Source organism: Mesocricetus auratus, unplaced genomic scaffold (genome assembly GCF_017639785.1).
Source record: "Mesocricetus auratus isolate SY011 unplaced genomic scaffold, BCM_Maur_2.0 Super-Scaffold_4256, whole genome shotgun sequence".
In the NCBI taxonomy this organism is placed as follows: Eukaryota; Metazoa; Chordata; class Mammalia; order Rodentia; family Cricetidae; genus Mesocricetus; species Mesocricetus auratus.
In genome coordinates this window covers 46,523,793-46,547,827 of record NW_024429182.1, presented here as the reverse complement: position 1 = coordinate 46,547,827, position 24,035 = coordinate 46,523,793, and the positions used below count along the sequence as shown (strand labels likewise).

The 24,035-nt window shown below is 36.6% G+C and overlaps 1 protein-coding gene and 1 pseudogene across 1 annotated transcript; both read left to right on the top strand.

Moving 5' to 3' along the window:
• The first annotated feature begins 1,215 nt into the window (after positions 1 to 1,215).
• On the top strand, positions 1,216 to 8,889 carry LOC110341883 (annotated as a pseudogene).
• Positions 8,890 to 15,042: 6,153 nt separating this feature from the next.
• On the top strand, positions 15,043 to 15,975 carry LOC101829926 (olfactory receptor 5B3-like). Its single transcript, XM_040732534.1, has one exon. The coding sequence runs from the start codon at positions 15,043 to 15,045 to the stop codon at positions 15,973 to 15,975; it is 933 nt and encodes a 310-aa protein (XP_040588468.1).
• Positions 15,976 to 24,035: the final 8,060 nt, after the last annotated feature.

Genomic DNA, 24,035 nt, shown 5'->3' with positions numbered 1-24,035 from the left:
AAGTAACAAAAACGTCACATCCTATCTCTTTCTGAGAGCTTTTTACCAACATTTCTCAAAGTAACTACTCCCAGAAGCTGTGATCTCAGCACAGAAGTTTGTCCTAATTCAACATGTATACCCATATCAAAACTGATAGAGGTACAAAGAATTAGAAACTCTATGCCTCTCTGTATGTCTCTATCTTTCTCTCCTTGCCTCCTCTGCTCACCTTCCTCTTCCTGTCTTCCTTTCTGTGTCCAAGAAAGACATCTATCTTCTGACATATTAGGTACTAGAGCTACCAGTCTCAAGCCCTTGGTCCAAACCCCTTTCCCTTTCTCATGTCTTTGAATGTTACCGTCATTAATTCACAAAATTTCCTTGTTTCCAGCCTTCACACACACAAAACCCCATAATGTGTGTTTTTGCCTTCTATAATCAAGTGAACTGATGGCAAAATTTCTTGTGATTCTATACACAGGCCTTATTACTTTTTGACTGTAGACTGTTCATCCTTAAGTAGGCCATCTATATCACTTCTCACTAAGGGTCATGGAATATTGGAGAGGAGTAGTCATGAGGGTTGTTAAGAGCCAGGGAGATAGGGAACCACATTGGGTAGGAGAGGCAATTTCTAAAGGTTTGAAGAGGTGCCAAGATGCTAAGTACTTAACCTCGAGGAGATAGAAACTTGGATAGGAGAAGCAATCTCCAGAAGTTTAAAAAGATATCAAAATGCCAGATGCTTTAACTGTGGTAGAATAGGATATCTGAGAAGAAATTGTAGGCAAAACATTCTTGAGATAACGTTCCTCCTAGGAATGATTCAAACAGAAGGCCTCAGCCTTCTGGATTATGTAGGAGATGTGCCAAAGGCTGACACTGGACCACAGACAGAAAAGGTAACCCTTTAAAACTGGGAAACTCCCTGGGGGGTCTCTCGAAGGCCCCCATGTGGAAAGTGGTCTGGTCACTCCCTGTCACTGTGGAAGACCATCTCTCTCAAGACAGCTAGAAAACCACTGCCTATTGTACAGAATAATGATGCTCTGGATGATAGATTAGCTACTGAACCAATTATAACTGGAAAAAACAAAAAAAAACATATAATTTGGCAGACTTCTATAAATGATAAAAGACCAAAATTAAGAGTATAGATTACATTATGCTGATAGGTTTGGTTGAAACAGAGATGGATGTTGCTATTATAACTCAAGTATCTTGGCCTCCAAGATGGCCTCTATAAGAGGTAAACATTCAATTCTTAGGGATTGGAACCCTCTCTCAAATAAAACAAAGAATGAGATGGATTGGCTATATAGGGCCAGAAGGACAAAGAGAAAGACTGAGTGCATATGTTGCAGACAATGCTATAAATCTCTGGGATCATGATTTACTGCAACAATGGAATACCCAGACTAACATCAGATATGAATCATAAACAAGCTCTTAGTGGTAGAAAAAATATTGTAAGACGCTACAAAAATAGATACCAAACACACAGACTGTACAGAAACAGCATGGTACTGCCAAACCTACAGAGGAATCAAAAGCACTATGCTTAAAATGATTAACAGATGAGCCTGTCTGGTTAGGGCAATGACCTATGACCTCTGAGAAGCTAGAGGCTTTAGAAAAGCTGGTTCAGGTACAGCTAAATGCTGAACATTTTGAAGAATCACAAGTCTGTGGAATTCTCCTGTATTTATTATCAAAAAGAAGTCTGGTAAATGGAGAATGCTTACTGATCTGAGAGCCATCAATACAGTTATTCAGTCTATGGGCTCTGTATGGCCTGGGATGCCATTACCTTCTCTGATACCTAAAGGATGGTCAGTTATAGCAGTTGTTCTAAAAGATGACTTCTTTACTATACCTTCACAAGAAAATATAGGAGAAAATTTGCTTTCACAATGCCTACCTATAACAATTCTCAACCAATTAGGAGATTTCAATGGAAGATTTTTCCACAAGGAATGTTAAATAGGCTAACTTTATGCCAGTATTTTGTGCAAACCCTTTGGAAATAATTCACAATTTCTGCAATCCATAATTTATCATTATATGCTGACTGATTCGATAGAAGGAACACTGGAAAAGATGTTTAAGGCAGTAAAGGAAATTTTACCTTGCTGGGGATTACAGATTGCCTCCCAATAATACAAAGAGGAGATTCTATTAACTATTTATGTTATAAAACAGATCTACAGAAAATTAGACAGCAAAACGTACAGACCAGGAGAGACTGTTATAAGACTCTTTATGATCTTCAAAAACTACTAGGAGAAATTTCTCAACTACAGACAATTATCGGCATAGTAGGGCATGATTTAAAACACCTAAAAATGGCTGTAAAGTAAACAAGGTCTTATATTTCAAGAATATTGTCAGCTGAGGCTGAAAAAGAAATACAGTGGTAGAAAAGAGAATACTAGAAACACATGTGGACTGTGTGGATTCAAAACTAGGCTGCATTCTCATTATTCTCATACAGAGTAACCCTGATGGATTTTGATACAGAGGGAAGATATCATATTAGAATGGATATTTCTGCCACATAAACAAAATAAAAAACTGAAGACATCTATAGAAAAAAATCTCTGATTTGATTTTAAAAGATAAATTAATGCTTCGTCAACCAACTGGAAGGGCCCAAAGAAAATTATTATAGCTTAAACAAATGAAGAAATTTCCTCCTTATGAAAGGATAATGAATATTGGCAAAGGGCTTGAAGTAACTTTTTTGGGAATGATTAGTTACAATTATCCCCAAACAGAGAGAATCAAATAATAAAGAAAACAATTTAGATCGTTCCGTGTATTTTAAGAAAAATGCCAATCTCTGGAGTTCCTACATTCTACACTGATGCAAGCAAGTCAGGAGAGGCAGGTTCAAAATCAGAAAATATAAATAAAGTAGTCTAAAGCCCTTACAACTCTGTACAAAAGGCAGAGTTGTATGCCATTCTCATGATACTTATGGATTTTACAGAGCCTCTCAATGTAGTTGCTGACTCTCAATATGCAGAGAGAGTTATCTTACACATTGAGACTGCTGACTTTATTCCTGATGATACAGAATTAACTTCATTGTTTACACAGTTGCAGGACTCTATCAGAAATAGAAAACATATATATATATACATACATATATATATATATATATATATATATATATATATATATATATATCACATCAAATCCCATATGGGTTTGCCAGGTCCTCTAACACAAGCTAATGACGAGATTGATTACTTATTAATAGGAAATGTGCAAAAAGCTTCAGAATTTCATAAAAAACACCATGTTAATAGTATAGGCTTAAAGAAGGATTTTTCCATCACTTGTCAACAAGCCAAGGTAATAATAAGGAAATGTCCAAAGTGTTCATTCTATAATCAAACTCCATTGACAGAAGTAAGTAATCCCAAAGGTATTTGCAGAAATGAAATTTAATAAGTGTATTTTACTTTCCAGAATTTGGAAGATTAAAATATGTGCACCATACCATAGAAATGTTTCAGAGACAATAAGAAAAACACAATCGGAAGAAAGGCTGGAAATTGCTAAGCTGGGCAAATGGTCAGGTACTACCGATACAAGCATTACCAACAGAATACAAGAGATAGAAGAGAGAATGTCTTGTGTTGAAGATACACTAGGAGAAATGGATTTATCAACCAAAGAAAATTTTAAGCCCAACAAATCTTTAACACAAAACATCTAACAAATATGGGACACCATGAAAAGACCAAACCTAAGAATAATAGGTATAGAAGAAGGTGAAGAAAAGCACTTCAAAGGGACAGAAAAAATATTCAACAAAATATAGAAGAAAACTTTCCCAACCTTAGGAAAGACATGCTAATGAAGGTACAAGAAGCTTACAGAACACCAAATAGAGTGGATCACAAAAAATAGTCTCTTCGCCACATAATAATCAAGACCCCAAATATACAGAATAAAGAAGGAATATCAAGAGCAGCTAAGGAAAAAGGCCAAGAAACATATAAAGGCAACCTATCAGAATTACACCTGACTTCTCCATGGAAACTCTGAAAGACAGAAGGTCCTGGATAGATATTCTACCAACACTAAGACACCATGGATGCCAGCCCAGACTACTATACCTGGCAAAGCTCTCAATCACTATAGAGGGAGAAAACAAGATATTCCATGACAAAACTAGATTCAAGCAATACGTATCCACTAACCCAGCCCTACAGAAAGTTCTGGAAGGAAAACTCTAACCCAAGGAAGTTCGCTACAACCAGAAAAACATAGGCATTAGAGAATCTCTCTCTACCAACAGCCAAAAGAACAAAGGGGTGAAATTCCACACATAATTCCACCAACAACAACCATTCCAAATCAGTGAAGAATGAGCAATCAATGGTCATTAATATCCCTCAACAATAATGGCCTTAACTCACCCATAAAAAGACACAGGCTAGCAGAATGGATTCAAAGACAGAACCCATCCTTCTGCTGCATACAAGAAACACACCTCACCCTCAAAGACAGACATTACCTGAGAGTTAAAGGTTGGGAAAATTTTTTTCAATCAAATGGACCCAAGAAACAAGCAGGGGTAGCAATCCTAGTATCAAACAAATTAGACTTTAAAATAAAATCAATCAAAAGAGACGAAGGAGGTCATTACATACTCATCACAGGAGAAATCCACCAAGATGAAGTGTCTATCCTGAACATCTATGCCCCAAATACAAAGGCATCCAAGTTCGTAAAGAAACATTACTAAAACTTAAATCACATATAAAGCCCCACACACTTATAGTGGGAGATTTCAACACCACACTATCACCACTAGACAGGAATACCAGACAGAAACTCAACAAAGAAGCAAAGGGTCTAATAGAAGTAATGACCCAACTGGGATTAACAGACATCTATAGAACATTTCATCCACATAAAAAAGAATATACTTTCTTCTCACCACTACATGGAACCTTCTCAAAAATCGACCACATACTTGGCAACATATCAAACCTCAGCAGCTACAAAAAATTGGAATAACTCCATGCATCTTATCAGACCACCATGCATTAAAATTAGAATTCAACAACAACACAAATTGCAGAAACCCTACAAATTCATGGAAATTGAATAATGCACAACTGCACCATTCCTGGGTCAAAGAAGAAATAAAAAAGAAATTAAAAACTTCCTAGAATTCAATGAGAAAGAAGACATAATATACCCAAACCTATGGGACACTTTGAAAGCAGTGCTATGGGGGAAGTTCATAACACTAAGTGCCCACATGAAGAAACTGGAAAATAGTTATACTAAAGAACTAACAGCATAGCTGAAAGCTCTAGAACACAAAGAATCAAATGTCCCAGGAGGAGTAGGCTCCAAGAAATAATCAAATTGAGGGCTGAAAGCAATAAAGTAGAAAGAATCAATGCAACAAACAGTTGGTTCTTTGAGAAAATCAACAAGATAGACAAACCTTTGTCCAAACTTACCAAACAGCAGAGTGTGAACATGCAAATTAACAAAATCAGAAATGAAAAGGGGGACATAACAACGGACTCTGAGGAAATTCAGAGAATCATCAGGTCATACTTTGAAAACCTGTACTCCACAAAATTTGAAATTTAAAGGAAATGGACTACTTCCTGGATAGCTATCACTTGCCAAAATTAATTCAAGAATAGATAAGCAATTTAAATAGACCTATAACCCCTATGGAACTAGAAGAAGTCATCAAAAGTCTCCCAACCAAAAAAAAGCCCAGGTCCAGATGGCCTCAGTGCAGAATTCTACCAGAAATTCAAAGAACAGCTTATACCAATTCTTCTCAAAGTATTCCATGCAATAAAAGCAGAAGAGTCTTTGTCAAACTCTTTCTATGAGGCTTCAATAACATTGATCCCTGAGCCACACAAAGACACAACTAAGAAAGAGAACTTCAGACCAATATCCCTCATGAACATTGATGCAAAAATACTCAATAAAATACTGGCAAATCGGATCCAAGAACACATCATTCACCACGATCAAGTAGGTTTCATCCCAGGGATGCAGGGATGGTTCAATATACAAAAATCCATCAATGTAATCTACCGTATAAACAAGCTGAAAAACAAAAATCTCATGATCATCTCACTAGGTGCTTAAAATCCTTTGACAAAATCCAACACTCCTTCATGATAAAGGTCTTGGAGACATCTGTGATAACAAGAACATACATAAATAAAAGCAATATACAGCAAACCAACAGCCAACATCAAACTAAATGGACAGACACTCAACGCGATTCCTCTAAGATCAGGAACAAGACAAGGCTGTCCACTTTCTGCATACCTTTTCAATATTGTACTTGAAGTTCTAGCCAGAGCCATATGACAACAAAAGAAGATCAAGGGGATACAAAATGGAAAGGAAGTAGTCAAACTTTCAGTATTTACAGATGATATGAGAGTTTACATAAATGACCCAAAAATCCCTACCAGGGAACACTTACAGCTTATTAACACCTTCAGCAATGTGGCAGCCTACAAGATCAACTCAAGAAAATCAGTAGCCCTAGTATATACAGATGATAAAAGGGATGAGAAAGAAATCAGAGAAACATCACCCTTTACAATGGTCACAAACAACATAAAATACCTTTGGGTAACACCTACCAAAACAAGGTTTTTTTGTTTCATTACAATTACATGGTGAAATGTATGAAATTATTACTTGATTAGTCACCCTATTACTTCACTGTGAAAATGTAAATACCAGGTTTCATGGAAAGTGACAAAAATATTTACAAAGTCAAGTGACTGGATTTTATTTAAATCATGACAAACTGAGAAATAACAGTCACTTCAAATCATTTAAAAGTTGGCAGGAGTCCAAAGCAGATGATGTCAATAGTTTAGTAACAGGAAGAAATTATTCAACCTGTTGTACCTTATAATTTTCATAAATGTAGCAATCCAATTAATACATTCCTAAGGAAAGCCAATAAACTCACTTCAAAAGTGTCCTCAACAGTGTTTATGGAGGTGAGCAATAAGGAAGTGTCATTGGTGCTGAGATCATGAGAGATTACTTGGCAAAAGACTGATCTAAACAAGAAATTTCTATCAAATTACTAAATTGTCGATGTTATCATTCGTGAAGAAGGTTTTATAATATTCTACATTGTTGCGTGATCCTGCCTGGATTCTGTTGCAGCTTTAGCCTCCAAATAACACACACACAAGACACTATATTAATTATGAAGTTGTTGGCCATTTGCTATGGTTTCTAATGGGCTAGCTCTGACTTGATTATTTAACCATAATTACTAATATACATTTTTATAAGGTTTTATCTCACCAAGAACACAGACTTGTGTCCTCTTCCTAGGAAGATCACATGGCAACCACTCTCTTCGCTACATTTCCCAGAATCCTCCTAAACTCCTAGTCCCACCTATCTTGCTTCCCTACTAGTCAACCATGCTTTACTTATATATACACATAAGGACTTCCCCATCATCTCTTTTCTGTATAAATAAAAAAAAGGTTTTACCTTTAACATAGTCAAATTATGTATAACAGAACAGTTATCAAGCAGGAACTATAGTTACAATATTTTATTTATTAATATTTAGTAAGATTTAAGGAAAGTATTTTATCATCTATCCTATCTGTGTGAGTCTAAAGTCTTATATCCTATATGTAGTTATAACTATAACTATCTGTCTTTAACTCTATCAAAGACCACAGAAGTATAATACATAAACTCTAGAATTGACAGAGACATCTTGCTACCTGGACAGTCACCCAAAGTTCCTCTGTAATGTTGGGGCATCTATCTTTAGCCTATATGCCATAGTGTGCCTGGCAGTCTTCGCAGCAAAGCAGGAAATTTTAAACTGTCCATCTGCATTGGAAGTTTGTCAATCATTTTTCTTTGTCCTGTATAATGTCTGGAGAAACAGGAAACCTCCCATTACTACATTGTCTATTAGTATTTCTTACTTCATAGAATAAATAATTTGATATAATTAGTTTACTCAACTTGATTCTGAAGTCTGGATTTTCTTTGAAGAAGCTTAAGGCACAAGTCATACATCAGTGGTTTATATGCATAATTTACACTTTTTGTATCATTTCCTTTTATAATTTTATTCCTCTTATTTTTATGGTCACAAGAACATCCATTGATCTCAAATATCTTGGATAGGGAATAGTACAAGAGTGGCATACTCCCTCCTGCTAGGACTCACCAATGACCCAGGTCTGCAGTTTCTGCTCTTTATCACCTTCTTCTTTATGTACAGCATCACCATTTGGGGAGGGCCTGGGGATGATCCTGATGATTGTCCTGGACTCCTGCCTTCACACTCCCATGTACCTTTCCCTATGTACCCTATTTCTGCTGGATTTTTTGTTATTCTTCAGCTACTATTCTAACATTGCTGAATTTCTTAAAAGAAACAAGGTCATGTCCCACAATGGTTGGCTACACAAATGTTCTATTTCACTTCCTTTACTGGCATGGAAAACTACCTACTAGCATCAATGGCATATTATTACTATGCAGCAGTGTGTAAGCCTCAAGGTCTATTCCACCACCATGACTACAGATGTGTATGCATGACTGTTCATAGGCTGCTATGTTCTGGGTTTCATAAATGTCTCCATTGACACTGGAGATGCACTCAGTCTCTCCTTCTGTGATTTCAATGTTTCCATCATATTTGGTGATATTCCAGCAGTTAACTTTGTTTGCTACCAAAGTCATTTGAATATTTTAGATACCATCCTATGTACAACTCAGAACATTGCAAAGCTTTATCCACTTGCTCCTATCATTTCAATGCAGCCTCTGTTTGCTGTGGGATGGTCATCTTCCTATATTTACAGTCCAGCTCCATTTATTCCATGGAGCAGTTAGGTAGGCCTGGGAACTTTATTTTAGCTTTTTGTATGTTGTCATTCTCTGTAGTAGCCTTTATGTGCTACAAAAATAAACTTCTTCGATGAAGGACGTGAGATATGGTTATCTTTTGGCATAAGAATAAGTTTGTAGAATAGAGTCAGAATCTGCATTTAGACAAATGTAAGTAGCAAGAATTCCTATGGGTCTATGATCTCCCAAGTCACAAGTTCTTGACTAAATTTACAGTGTCAGTCATAAGTTTCTTGCTATTGAGTATGCTTCTAGTCCACTTAGACATTGTTAATTGCTCCCTATGTATTAGTGCCAGTACACCATTGCAAATATCTTTCAGGTTGTTTTCCTTTGGTAGCTCATAGAGTACCTTCCAATACTATGAAAGCTTGTCTTTATGAAAGAGGCATCCAGGTCACTATCAGCTTGCTGCCTCAAACTTCTGTGTCTGAAATATATATTGTCTTTATCAATAAGGTCTTACTTTCATATTCTAGCAGACAATAGCCTGTGTTGTTTTGGTAATCTCTTAGAAGTTGCAACCCATTACTGAAAGGGAAATTTCCCTTGGTCAGCACTGAGGTTTTAATTACATAGTCCATCATGGATGGAGCATTTTCACCCCATTTGGGATAACTCTATTTAAACTACACACATACACAGGCACATGCACACACACATATACATGCACAGACACACAAATGTGTATATTAGTCCACAAATTATTATCAATCTCTATGGCTTTTTCAAGCATCCTTAGTGCCATTTATCTCTTTTCCCCTTATCTTCCTCTCTATTACCCTCATCTCTCTCTCTCCTTTTAAGACTGTACTGTGATTAGTCCACAAATTAATATCAATCTCTATGGCTTTTTAAAGCATCCTTAGTGTCATTTATCTCTCTTCTCCTCATCTTCCTCTCTATTACCCTCATCTCTCTCCCCTTTTAAGACTGTACCGTGATTTCTTTTATCCATTCATATCACAGTGTTTTACTATCCAACTCTCTACAACTTCTTTCAACATTCCCTTTTCTACTTTCTTGGCTTCTAAATTTACTTTAGATCATATGTACAAATCTAAAGATTCAGAGTTAGGGTCAACAAATAAGATAAAACATACAGTGTTTCTCATCTTTGGGTCTGAGTACCCTTACTTAGTATACTTTCCAGTTCAACACATTTACCTACAAATTTTTTTATTTCTAATTTTTTTTATTTTTAGAAGCACTCTTATGTACATATCAATGCCCCATTCCCTTGGCCTCCCATCCTCCCATGCTCCCCACCAGACCCCAACCCACCCCCACCCACTCCCCAGGGATAGTGAAGCTCTCCACGTGTGGGGGGGGAGAAAATGGGAAATTAAAATCCCTCATATCATTTGGGAAATGGCCCAGGCCCTCCTTCCCGTATATGGGGTGCAATAGTATCCTTCCAAAAGGAATTTGCCTACAAATTTTATGAACTCATTTTTATTTGTCACTGAATAGAATTCCATTGTGTATGTGTACTACATTTTCATTAACCACTCATCAGCTGATGAACATCTATCTAGGCTACTTCCATTTACTAGTTTATTGTGGATAGAGCCTCAAAGAATGTGGCCTGAATAAGTATCTCTCTAGGAGGATATAAAAAGCCTTGAGATCTTAGTCTCAGGCAGCTGAAGGTATTATTTTCAATAGCATGTTTCCATTACCTTTTTTTCAATTTATCATTCATTTTATTTCTTTCTTACTTATGCTGCTACATGTCTGTTACATAGTTGTATAAGTAATTTGGTTAAGATTTTGATCCCACATGGAAGGCCTCATCCTCCCTGGGGAGTGGCTGGCGGTGGGATGGGGTGCATGAGAAAGTAGGAGGAAGAGGGAACTGGGGTTGATATATAAAATAAGCTTGTCTCTAAATTAAATAAAAAATTATAAAAAGGATTTTTCTTTATCTTGTCACAATAAGACAACAGCTGTGGAAGCATAATTATTTTCGAATGCATTTTCTAGGTTATTTAATTTGGATATTTCGTAGGCAATAAAAGACAATGGAAACATGGAATGTGTGTTCTAAGAAATAGAACAATCTAACAACGAAACCATGAAAATGTTCCAGTGGCCCATTACATACATCAATTATACTTAATTCTTGGATGAGGTGAAACATGCTGGTGGGCAAACATATTAATTAGGCAGATATATTACCAGTAGTTTTGTTGTTCACATTTTATCAAATTTTGTATATAAAGACATTATTGATCCCAAGGAAGCTGATATATGTTAGCATAACGCTCTCTTTGACATAAATGCCATTTTAATTACTTCTGTAAAAGTTGAGAGAATGGCAACACAATATCTTCAGCTTCACTACTGGGAAGGTCTGTGAGAAGCATAAATTCATTATGCAAATGTGAAGAGAAGAAAGCTTGATATTCAGAACAATGTTTAATCATGCAACATAGTTGTACTTGTTAGAGCAAATTTATTAGTTGATAAAAACATTTGATGATCCAGTCACTCAACTACTAAGCATAATTCAAAGAAAATGAAATTAATATGCAAAGGATGCATCTCTCTCAAAGTTGACTGTGGCTTCATTCAAAATAACTAGCTCAAGAAAACATACAGGTCATCTGTCAGCTGCTCAAACATACAGAAAATGTGGAGTGTGAACATCATTGAACAGTGTTCATGCTTAAACAAGTAAACAGACTTTGCTGAAACATGCATGGAACTAGAGATCACAATGTTAGTAAAATGGGCCAGACTGACAAACAGTTGCTTACTGATTTCACTCATATGTAGCACCTTTAAAAGTGGATCTCACAAAAGATGACAATTGAATAATAGTGACAAAAGAATACAGACAAAGGAGTGAAGGGACATAAAAAAGGCTGTATAGTAGTTATTATTTGTGATCATATGTTTTAGTGTGCTATTACACAGCAGGATGACTATAGATAACATTCAAGGACAATGAGTGAGTTCCAGAGAAGAAAAACATTTGAATTTTCATCATAAAGATCTAATGAATCTTTGGAGGGAGATACATTTAGTCTCATTTAAATATCACATGGTGTGTCTGTAAATAATTCATGGTATAATGCACTATGATATATCGTAATATTTTCTTATTAATGAAATAATAAATTTTATTTTTGGAAGAGATAATAAACATCTTGATCCCTAGAGGCTAGTTAAATGCTTCTTCGGTTGGGTGGGTAGTTGGATGTTTGGGTTATATATTCTCTAGAGGGAAATCTCTAGAGATTTCTAACTCACTGTAATCATTCCAGTTTCCCATGTACTACCCAAAGTGATTCAGTATTATGTGTTTTATAAGAAGTGTTCTGTATAACATGCCCCATTGGATATCCTTTATTTGAATGGCAATCTTTCTGAGTACATAATAGCATTTCTTGACCTCATGATTTGCTCTTATGCCTCAACCATGGTAAGATATGAGATCAAGGAGGAAAGATATGTATTTTTCAATGACGACCTCTTCAGACGATATTTTGTAACTTTTCACCTGTCATTTGCAGACATAAATATGTCCTGTGAGAGAAAATTAATGTGTCTTTTGCAAATATAATGGAGGTGAGTGACTCTTTAAATGATACAGAAAGTATGCAAGATACATACATTATTTGATGTGTGCTGCTATTCTTTTCATCATTCTGCATTACAAAAGGTAGAATATTTTGACCCCTTCCTGAGTGAGATCATCTGATAGTATTTACTAATTACAATATAGCTGAATTTATGACTTAAAATAACTTTCTGAATTAAATATTCTTTCTCTTCTAGCAAAGTGGCATGCCATTCCATGTTTCACACGTATTCAAGTGAGAAGTATAATTTATGCAAAGTATTCTGGAACCTCACTCTATAATAGGTTCTTTGAGAATAGAGATGATTTCAAAAGACTTATTTAAACTGAGGCGATACTGGAACATATATGTCAAAATGTCTAATTTTGCAATTCATGTGTCTTATAAAATATGAGCAGGAGTAAAAGAACTGATATTTTGATTGATGAGGTAATGACTATCTTCTTTACTGTATGTTTACATTTCATCGAAGGGTTGAAACACACACACACACACACACACACACACACTCACTCATAGGAAAAAACACACATGAAGTCCAAACATCTTGAGTATTCTTATATTGCATCTATAATTTTATAACTGCACATATTTCCTCTAGTTCTCACTCCCCTTACTGATAAAAGAATAACTATGTTACCTACCCCATTCCCACAAAATACAATATATAAGAGTCCCAACATAATAATTTTTAAGACCAGGTTGATTAACTGAAATTTCCACTGACTTACAGTAAAGAAGGCCAAGTTAACTATGGAATATCTCCAAGCCAGAGTTATAATTCAAATAAGGAAATAATACATATGGTTACTATACTAGAGAAGTTCAAATCCATATTTTAGAAGATGGAATGTGCCAACAAAACTGATTTGAGAACTAAAGGCCCCTTTCACTCCCCAGTGTCTATGATAGTTGGTGGTAATATTAAATTCACAAAGGAAAATTATGTATTAACAGTGTTGGACTCTTTTGCCCAGATTAAAATGAAAATTTCATGAAGGAAATTTTTCAAAAAAATTGCTCAGATGGTATTACAAAAGCAGCAACTGTATGTTTGGAGTAAAGATAACTAAATTCTGGAAGGTGTAGACACTCACTGATACCAGGGTTTATGATATGGAAAATTGGGCAGTGAAATGTCAACTCTTCACTCATGGCAAATGAAGCTCTGCATTACCAGGACTGACCATGACCAAACCATGATTTCCATTGTCCCATCCTAATAATAACATGATAGGCTTTGTCACCTATGATAAACATTCAAAATTGACTTTCTTTTTATCCTAACCTATTTTATTTTTATTTATTTATATACTAGCCTAACAGTGTTAATAGAACATAGACATTATTTATAATCTGAATTTTTCTGATGGAAATACGATGTTAGGAGGCAAATGGCAACATCTATTTGAAGAACCTGAATTCTCTGATGCACATAACTGGAGATATACAGAACTTAGAGTTGTCTCTGGTAGTTAAACTTGCCCTAATAATTCCCCATTTTAAGAATGCCCTGAGATTGAATAGGCAAACCCATCTTTAACTTCAGTTTACAGACATAAATATACATCAATATGCAGGATCTAATAATCATGAGCTAGTGCAGAAAAAGTTACAGGCCAAATAAGAATAACAAATTCCTTATGGTGGGGATGCTATGCTCAGCCTGAATGCATGGGAGAGGGGCATGGCTCTGCCCCAACCTATTGTGTCAGATTTTGTTGACTACTCATGGAACTCTTACCTATGAGGAGGAGTGGACTGGGGGTAGACTGAGAGGGGAGGCAACAGACAGGCTGGAGAAGGGGTGGGAGGGAAAACTGTGGTTGGAATGTAAAATGAAATTTAAAAGAATATATAAATTAATTAATTGATGACATTGTTGTAATTAAAAGAGGGCAGAAGACATCCTTCAGGGTTCTATCTGCTTGATTTTACCTCCACTGTCAGTTTAGAGTGTTGTGACTAATGCTAGTTAATAGTTTTGTAACTTGAATCAAAGGTTTAAATTTAACTTAACTTGAATCTACTTCAGGCCTACTTAGGAATTATCTATTCTGAATTAAAAATTCACACGGTTACAGAGACAAGATTGCAACTAAGGATCATAACAGTATGAATGAATTGCTCACTTCATGTACTTATAAAAGGTGACAAGTAACATGGCTGAGAGGGTATTGTACAGGCTAAATCAATGTGTCAGCAGCAATTTTTGAAAGGCGTTCAAATGGAAGTGTAATTAGGAAAATGAGCTTTCTAATAGGTTCATCCAGACTAATGATTTTCATCAAATTATTAAACAGTCCTTATGCCTGCTTACACATTGATAAAATGTTAAAATTGTGCAGATTACCCAAATTTGATGCTGTGCAGCCTTGTAAACAATTGATACATTCAATTAGTTTTTCAAGTTTATACTTTCTTTGGAAAGTATTAGTGTGAAATGGGTAGCTGCAATAGCAAGAGTGCATACATTCCTCATACCTTTTGATTACTATTTCATTTTGTTATCACATTGCACTTTTTATTGCTGCAGATATTGTACAACATGGTGAATAACAAGACAGAAGTGACACACTTTCTCCTTCTGGGACTCACAAGTGACCCCAGCCTCCAGCTTTCCCTCTTCATCACCTTCCTCTTCATCTACACTGTCACCCTCATAGGGAACCTAGGGATGATTCTGTTGATTGTCCTGGACTCTCAGCTTCACACTCCCATGTACTATTTTCTAGGTAACCTGTCTCTGGTTGACTTCTGTTACTCTTCAGCAGTTACTCCAAAAGTCATGGCTGGTTTTCTTATAGGAGACAACGTAATTTCCTACAATGACTGTGCTGCTCAGATGTTCTTTTTTGTAGCTTTTGGTACTGTGGAAAATTACCTGTTGGCATCAATGGCCTATGATCGCTATGCAGCAGTATGTAAGCCCCTACACTATGCCACCACCATGACTACACGTGTGTGCACATGGATGATCATTGGCTCTTTTGTGATTGGTTTTCTGAATGCCTCCATACACATTGGAGACACATTCTGTCTATCTTTCTGTGATTCTAATGTGGTCCATCACTTTTTCTGTGATATTCCAGCAGTCATGGTTCTCTCTTGTTCTGACAGACAGGTCAGTGAGATGATTCTTGTCTATATAGTGAGCTTCCACATATTCTTTGCCTTCATAGTTATTTGGATATCTTACGTATTCATTTTTGTCACCATCCTGAAGATGCAGTCAGCTGCAGGACATCACAAGGCTGTGTCCACCTGTGCCTCCCACTTCACCGCAGTCTCCATTTTCTATGGAACTGCTATTTTTATGTATGTGGAACCCAGTTCCAGTCACTCTATGGACACTGACAAAATTGCCTCTGTTTTCTACACCATCATCATTCCCATGCTGAACCCTCTTGTTTACAGCTTGAGGAACAAAGAGGTGAAGGGTGCATTCAAAAAGATAGTTTGGGAAGCAAAATATTTGTGACTTTTATTTCTCACTTCAGAGACTCATGATACTTGGATTCAGTCTTTTCTGAATTTTCTTGTTACTGAGTTACATTTAAAACCCACCTTTTGTGCAAGTCTAGGAAACATTTGTTTTGCACAAACAAACATTAAAATTATTCCCAAAAACACATACCTAAATTATTGTGTGCATGGGACTGATCAAGACCCCCTGAATCTGGGTGTCAGTGAGGAGGCCTAGGGAATCTATTGAGCCTTGGGCAGCAGATCAGTACCCATCCCAAGTATACACACGGACTTTGGACTCCCATAGAACAATGTGAGGTGCACTCTCACCCTGAACTCTTGTGGAAGGGTCAAGGCCCTGCCCTATATGAAATGACAGACTATGGACACCCCCATGGAGGGCCTCACCCTCCCTGGGGGAATGAGGGGATAACGGGGGGGGTTGGGGGGAGGGCAGGGGAGGAGGGGAGGGAATGGGAGAGGGACCTGGAACTGACTTGTGAAGCAACCTCGTTTCTTATCTAAATTTAAACTGGAAAATAAAATATATAAAAAAAAGAGTGTGAAGGGAAAGAGAGAGACAGATAGAGATAGAGATAGAGATAGATAGAGAGAGAGAGAGAGAGAGAGAGAGAGAGAGAATGGGAGAGGGAGGCAGTGTGTGTGTAAGTGTGTGTGTGTGTGTGTGTGTGTGTGTGTTTGAATGAGAAAGATCACAATGAAGAGCACTAACAATTTGTGGGACTGTGTGATAATGCAAATTTGTTGACTATGAGCTAAGTTGTAAAATGAAGGGTCTGAAATTTCCCAGGCCCCACTCTGAATAAGTCAGTATCAAATATATCCTAATAAATGCTCAACAGCTTAAAAATGTCAAAAAAAAACCATCAGGAGTTGCTTACACAAACCTTCAGTCAGGATATTGATGAATTTGCTCAGTTTTCTTCATCTTTCCCCAGCAAGTGAAGATGAAAGCACATAAGTGTAGAAAGAAGCTTTTGAACAACAGACATGCATATGGGCAACTTAAGAAGAAAGACACTCATTGACATGAGTAATTTTTGAGTTAAATTAAACACGTGTGTTCTGGAGGTTGATATCATCTGTTAATTAGAATGGATTTAGATTAAGCCAGGTAAATATAGGACATTTGCCTATTTGTGCCTGAAAGTGTTTCTCTAAAAATATCTTATACTTGCAGCAGTGAATTTATAAAGATTTTCCCACATCTATGTGTGCTGACAGCGTCTCATTCATTGTAGGCACTCCCGAATAGAACAGAAGCCAGATAAAGAACCAGTGGTTCTTCTCACTGTCTCTGTAGGTGGTTCTGTTCTTTTCCTTTCATCTCTCCCATTCTCTTTCACCATCTTCTGTCATTCCCCTTCTCTCTTCTAACTTCTTTCTTTATTTTCCCCTTCCCCTTTCTAACTGCTTTATAGAGAACATATATCTTTTCTGATTCTTTGACATCAGAAATTCAGTCTGAACTTCAAAGTTTATGGTACCCATCTCACTCTTTCCATTTTTAGGGTATTGAAATCAGACTGCATTGACTACATACTTTCTTTATTCTCTAGATTTCAGTCAACATATTAGGGGTTTTACATAGTACAATATCACATGAAACCATACTCATAATAAATGTCATGCTTTGTATACATGTGTGTTTAAATTCATTCAATTTTGTTTCTGTTTCACTGGGCAACACAGAAAATAATCCAGCCACGTTTGTTATCGAGAAATTAATTTTTAATTTGATCATTATAATGTAAAAGCTGCATGCTACTTATTTACTTCATTGCCATTCTAGGAATCCAGTTTCAGAAGATGCATTATTTATTAAATTACAGTGAATATTCTTCTTGTATATTATAAATAAAGACCTACTCTTCTGAAGTCTCTTGTGGATTAGAATTTGGGCTTGATCATGGTCTTTTATGTAGTCAATATATTCACATTTTAATTTTCAGGGGGATAACTTGTCAAAGAACATACAAACATAAAAGAATGGGCTGGCAAAACCAGCAGAGACAGCTGATCTGAACAGGGGAGAGCTCTTGGATCCCAGATTGACAGTGGGGAGGCCAGCATGGGACTGATCTGGACCCCCCAAATGTGAGTGTCAGCGAGAAGGCCTGGGCAACCTATGGGGCCCTGAGCTGTGGATCAGTGTCTATCCCTGATATACAAACAGTCTTCGTGTGCCTATAGCACAAAGAGGGATGCTCTCTCAGCCTGGACTCTTAGGGGAGTGCCTGGACCCTACCCAGAGTAAAATGACAGACTCTGATATCCCCTATGTGGAAGGATTTGGCAATAGGGTGGGAGGGTGGGGGGAAAGGGGAGTGCGGGAGGAGGGGAGAGAGAGGGAACTGGGATTGACATGTAAAACAAGCTATTTAAAATTAAAAAATTGAAAAATTAAAAAATCAATGTTTTTATCTATTACTAAATAGTCTAGACTGTTCTCTCAAAAGAGTGATAATGTGAATGTTCCTTTATGAAAGAGCTGCCTATTTCGTTTTTACTTTGGCTTATTTGCATTCTCTCTTGTCATGCCTTCAGTCTTATCATTGCCTGCTTTATGTGGTTACAAGTATGATCCTGCCTCAGGACCTTTGAGAAAGGATTTTATACCTTTCAGGACCTTCCTCAAATGTACTGAGTCAAAGAATCCTGCCATCACCACCTTCATGGTTTAGTTGTGCTCAACTCACTGCCTACAGTGTCCTGCCCTCTTCTGTCATACTCAATAGTTTTGTTACACTTCACTGAGCATGTATTCATAATGTCAATACCTACGCATCCTTTTATGCAGAATATAAATTCCATGGGAGCATAAAATATTTCATTTGAATATTTTGTTCAAATATTTTTCTACTTTGACACACACATGCTCATACATGCACAAATCTCATACATTCATGCACATGTATATGTGATAGAAAATGATAGACTGAATTAGACAATAGCTTAAAAATACTTGTATGTGTGTATAAAATGCTATAAGAAAACTTTTGTGTATAATTACCATATTCTGATAAAAATAATGGTACTTAATATTATGTCAGAAGTCTTTGCCAGTATAGCTTCTCTATAAACAATTTATGAATGGGTAGCATACATGTGGAATTTAGTTTGAACTATTGAATCATGGGTTATGTCAGTGAATCCCACATAATAATTACCAACTGCAGGCACATTTAGCATATTTCAAGAGACATTGCTAATTTCCTGATCTACTGAAACATTATTTTGTACATTCTCACTAAATTTCCACTCGTCACTTCTATTCCTAATGACGTCCTATGATTCCCTTTATTAAGTACAATATAAACTCATCTAATAAGTTTTACTATGAATTGATGTTTAATTAAGTGGCTTAAATAAAACCTTAAATATCATTACTAAGTTAAATATTATGTAAATAATTGGTATTTGTATTTGAGAATTCCCACAACTGATTAAAATATTCCAACTGACATCTAAATACTTTCCCTTACACCCATAGATTAGTGTGGCACTCAGTCCTCAGAAAAAAGCTTCTTGTTTGAGGCAGAGGTCATTAGAGATTACCACAGCTGGTCTAAGTGCAGAGAAGTGACTGTGGGGGGCTCATTTCCAAATGGGACAACTGTAACAACCCTACTTTCTTTGGAGGATGTCTATTGATATGCTTTTCATTCTAGATAAAAAAGATCACAATTTTACATCTGTGAATAGTACTGACTGGCCTCAGGTAATACATTTTTTTAAAAAGAGGAAATGGCTTGAAAGCAACACCCATGATACATCAACAATAATGGTGTCTAACGTGACCCATAAAATGGCAATACCAATACAAATGCTATGCTAAAGGGGAAGAAACTTATCTCCATGGAGAGGACTACAGGCACCTAAGGACTGAGAGAGGGAGAATTAGCTTCTACAGGGATGAGACCCCTTATTGGTTATTCAGTATAAATTGGTCAGACCTGAAGTCAGATAAACAAAAGCCACACTAACTGGACTCAGACCTTGTATGAATATATATATATATATACATACATATATATATATATATATATATATGAAAGGAAACATCAATTTTTCTGGGTGAGGGGTATGTGGGAGGAGTTGGAACTTGGAAGGGAGGATGAAATGTAAGTAAATATTAATTATTTTGTTAAATTAAAATTTATATGAATTAGGGAAATATATTTGTTTGCTTTGGCTCAGGGGACTTTGAGTAAGGTGTTGAAATGGTCATGATCAGATTTACACTGGCTAAACATAGGAAAGCTTCAAAGTGAATTTCAATATTGAAAATGAATGACATTTGTTTAAAAAACATGTAGACTCATGGGAGTTTTGTAGGATTCCTAGCAGTAGTTATGAGACCAGTCACTGAGGCTATGGCAGGGTTCTGGGAGCCTATGCATCATACTAGGTTGCCTTAACAAGCCTTAATATGAGGAGAGGAGCTAAGTCCTACCTCACCTTGATATACCATGCTCTGATGACACATGGGAGGCATGACCATTATGAATAAAAACAGAGGAGGAGTGGATTTAATGTGGGTCAGAGAGGAGGTTTGGGAGAGGAAATGTGGTTAAGAGGGAGGGTAAACTTGGGTAAAACAAAAAAATGAATAGTTTTAGTTAATAAAAATCATTTACATTCAATGAAGCACAGTCACCATAATTTTATTTTTGTTTTAAATAATAAGTGCTACTCAGTTTTGGAGACTGTCAAGTCCGAATTTTCAGGGTTGGACCTTCATTAGTATGTGTGGGAATTCATGGTTCATTTGCATCTAAAAGCCACAGTTAATGGGACCTGGTAGAGCAATCAATGACAAAATAAACACTTAAAGAATCTCTCTAGCTCAGAGAGATCAGTATGCTGTTTTACACTGGGTTAAGAGTGTTTGGATGAATGCCACTTAATTATGAATACCAAGTTTCCTAAGTAGCATATCTTTGTCAAGTGAAAGAATAATTTAAAACTACTATCCTATTGGTTTCCACATCAGCCACTCACAAGATTGGACTGGTTTCATTATCCTCAGCAATATAGCTACAAGCTAAAACAGCAATCATATTCTTTATCTTGTTTTCTCTTCCACACATGAAATCAGGAGTAACAAGAAACATTATGTTTTACGAAACCTTCAAAAGTATCATTCATGATGTGATGGTTTATCTGTCTTATGCTATGCACCTTATAGGATAAAACGTGTAGACAAGAGGTATTTATTTCTTAGAATTTAGAAGCTTGGGAGTACAAATTCAAATTGCCAACAACTTGAGGCTAAGCTATATGAGGGTTCCTTCCTTGTTGGACATCTTTTTGCTCTATTTCCTTATGTAGAAAGAAAATATACAGAAGCTATGAAGTTCTTGGGGGAATCTTGGAGGAAGCTAGGGGAAGCTTGGTGTATTCAATGGCAGGGGAGAGTGGCCAAAAAGGGGGTAAACATGCCAGGCAGACAATTTAGTGAGAAGTTTTATTAGAAAGGGAAGTGGGGGGAGAGAGAGAAGAGAGATAGAGACGTAGAGACACAGAGACAGAGAGAAAACAGAAGAGAAGAGGGAGGTATGAGAAGTCCTGTCTGCTCCAGAGGAAAAGCAAGAAAGAGAGCAGGATAGAGAGGAGTGTGAGTGGGCCAGTGTCTGACTTTAAAGGTGTCCTTTGCACCTGAATGCAAGCTAGTAATCATGGAACACTGGGGTGACCAGGGTATTGCCTGAATGCATTCTGCCAGGTGACAGGAGCAGGCTAGCACAATGCCTGAATCCTTACCATTCTCACAGATGAGATTTTTGAATCCTTATTAAGTGGAAGAAGGAAATGCATGAAAAAGTCTAGCTAACTCCCTAATAGCCATGTAGTGTTCACTGGCCCTTAATGATGTGGAAATATCTTCATTGCCTCCTATGAGATGAACACACACTGCCACACTGAGGATTGCTTCATGTTCTAATCATCTCCTATAAAGGTCTCATTTATTAATGAAGTCATCTTGAAACTTCGGCTCCAACACATGAATTTTTAAGCTGATATATGATTTCAAAGATTATCACATTTTTAAATTTTTTGTCTATTTAATTTGGAGACAATCATATTTTACATATTAAGCACAGTTCCCTCTCCTTCCCATCGTCCCCTGGCCCCCACCAGCCTCCGTATCCCACCCTTCATCCACTCCCCAGGTAGGGTGAGACCTTCCGTGGGGGATCATCAAAGTCTGTCACATCATTTGGGGGAGATCCTAGGCCTTCCTCTTTGTATCTGGACTTCCATGGGTAACTGGTTATTACAAATTTCTTGATATACACCATTTTATTCACATGCTTTATTTTCAGTGTTCAATGATGCTATTTTATGCTTTAATAATGTCAAATAGCATTTTTGTTTGCCATTCTCTCTTTCCTGATGAATATAGTGTTTGGTGCCCTTTAGAAAGCTAAGCCCCTAAAAACCAGAAAGAATCTTCATTGAGTTCATTTCTAGGAATATGTTCCTTAAACCAAATCTCATAGTCAAACTCTGGTTACATAGGGATATGATCACAATCAGAAGTAATAGAACACTTATTTGCTATGACAAATTTGCTTTTCTGGCTATTAAATATGAAAATTCCACACATGCAAATGATCCAGAATGTGCTAGATTGAGGGAAGTCAATGCTATTGAAAATTGTAGAACTACAAGGAAAATTGAAGCAGTAATCAATCCAGCTCCTATTGCACAGGTGCTCTTTCCAAGTTTATGCTCGTTGATAATAAATGATATCTTGAGGCATTTTATGTCCACTAACAGGATAACAACTATGCCTTTTGTATTATTTGAACTACATAGAAAAAATTAATCTAAAAATACTATGACAGTACTTAGTTTTAAATTGATCTTCATAGTTACTTTCACCAGTATTTTTAAACCATATTATAATTTACTTTGAAAAAGCATTTTATTTTTTCAAGGATTATTTTAGTATTTTTAAGAGTTTGTGCACCCGTGTGTGTGTGTGTGTGTGTGTGTGTGTGTGCGTGCATGCATATAATTTATGTGTGTGGTCATATATAAGTCCAGGTGCCAGTAGAAGTCAATGGCATCAGATCCCCTTGATCTGGAATGAATGACAGGTCAGTTGTCTGCCCCCTGACATTGCTGCTGGGAACCAAACTCTGATCCTTTGCTAGAACAATAAGTGTTCTTAACCACTGGGAAATCTCTATAGCCTTCTGACTTTTGTTCTTTAATTGATAAATAATACTGAAACATATTTCCAATACAAAACACATGTACTTCAGTTTCTTTTCAGACTCATCATTGAGACTAATTGAACACTAGAACATTCCATGCAGAAAAAGGTACCCTCTCTAAAGTTTCATTACATCTCCACTTCAAACATCTCCACTTGTTTATTTATTAAAAGACTCTTATTTTGTCTGTTGAGATTTATTTTATGTTTTTACAACTTATATAAGATAATCTCAGATATATTGGTACAGGCATTGTGTAGAACATATGCAAGACACATTACACAAAAATATATACTACAGCCAGGTGCTGGTGGCTCACGCCTTTAATCCCAGCACTCGGGAGGCAGAGGCAGGTGGATCTCTGTGAGTTCAAGGCCGGGCTGGACCGACAGCCTCCAAAACAATACAGAGAAACCCTGTCTCGTAAAACCAATGTATATATATATATATATACACTACAGTGTGTGGGCTCTGGAATATAGATAATATGCATCAATAGAAACACCTTAAAAGGACACAGAGCCAAGTAATATGAGCACAAGTGGACAGTGAGAGTAACCAGTCTTTCCTGTTTGTTCATGATGTTTAATTCATTATGTGATGATTTCATAAATTGATATAATCTATTTTGATCATATACATCCACCACTACTAGCCTTTCACCTCTCATCTTTTATCCCAACTTCATGACTTCCTTACTTCACTATCATTAATAACTCTCTGAGTTCAATCAGAAGCAGTTCCCAAAGGCATATGAGTACCCACAGTTTTAATTGCTTCTTTCCTAGGAAGGAGATTGGGAGTTGCTGGTCTTCCCATAAAT

What these genes read in the sequence shown, in the direction of transcription:
- LOC101829926 (XM_040732534.1), top strand. Translation starts at nt 15,043, where the DNA reads ATGGTGAATAACAAGACAGAAGTGACACACTTTCTCCTTCTGGGACTC.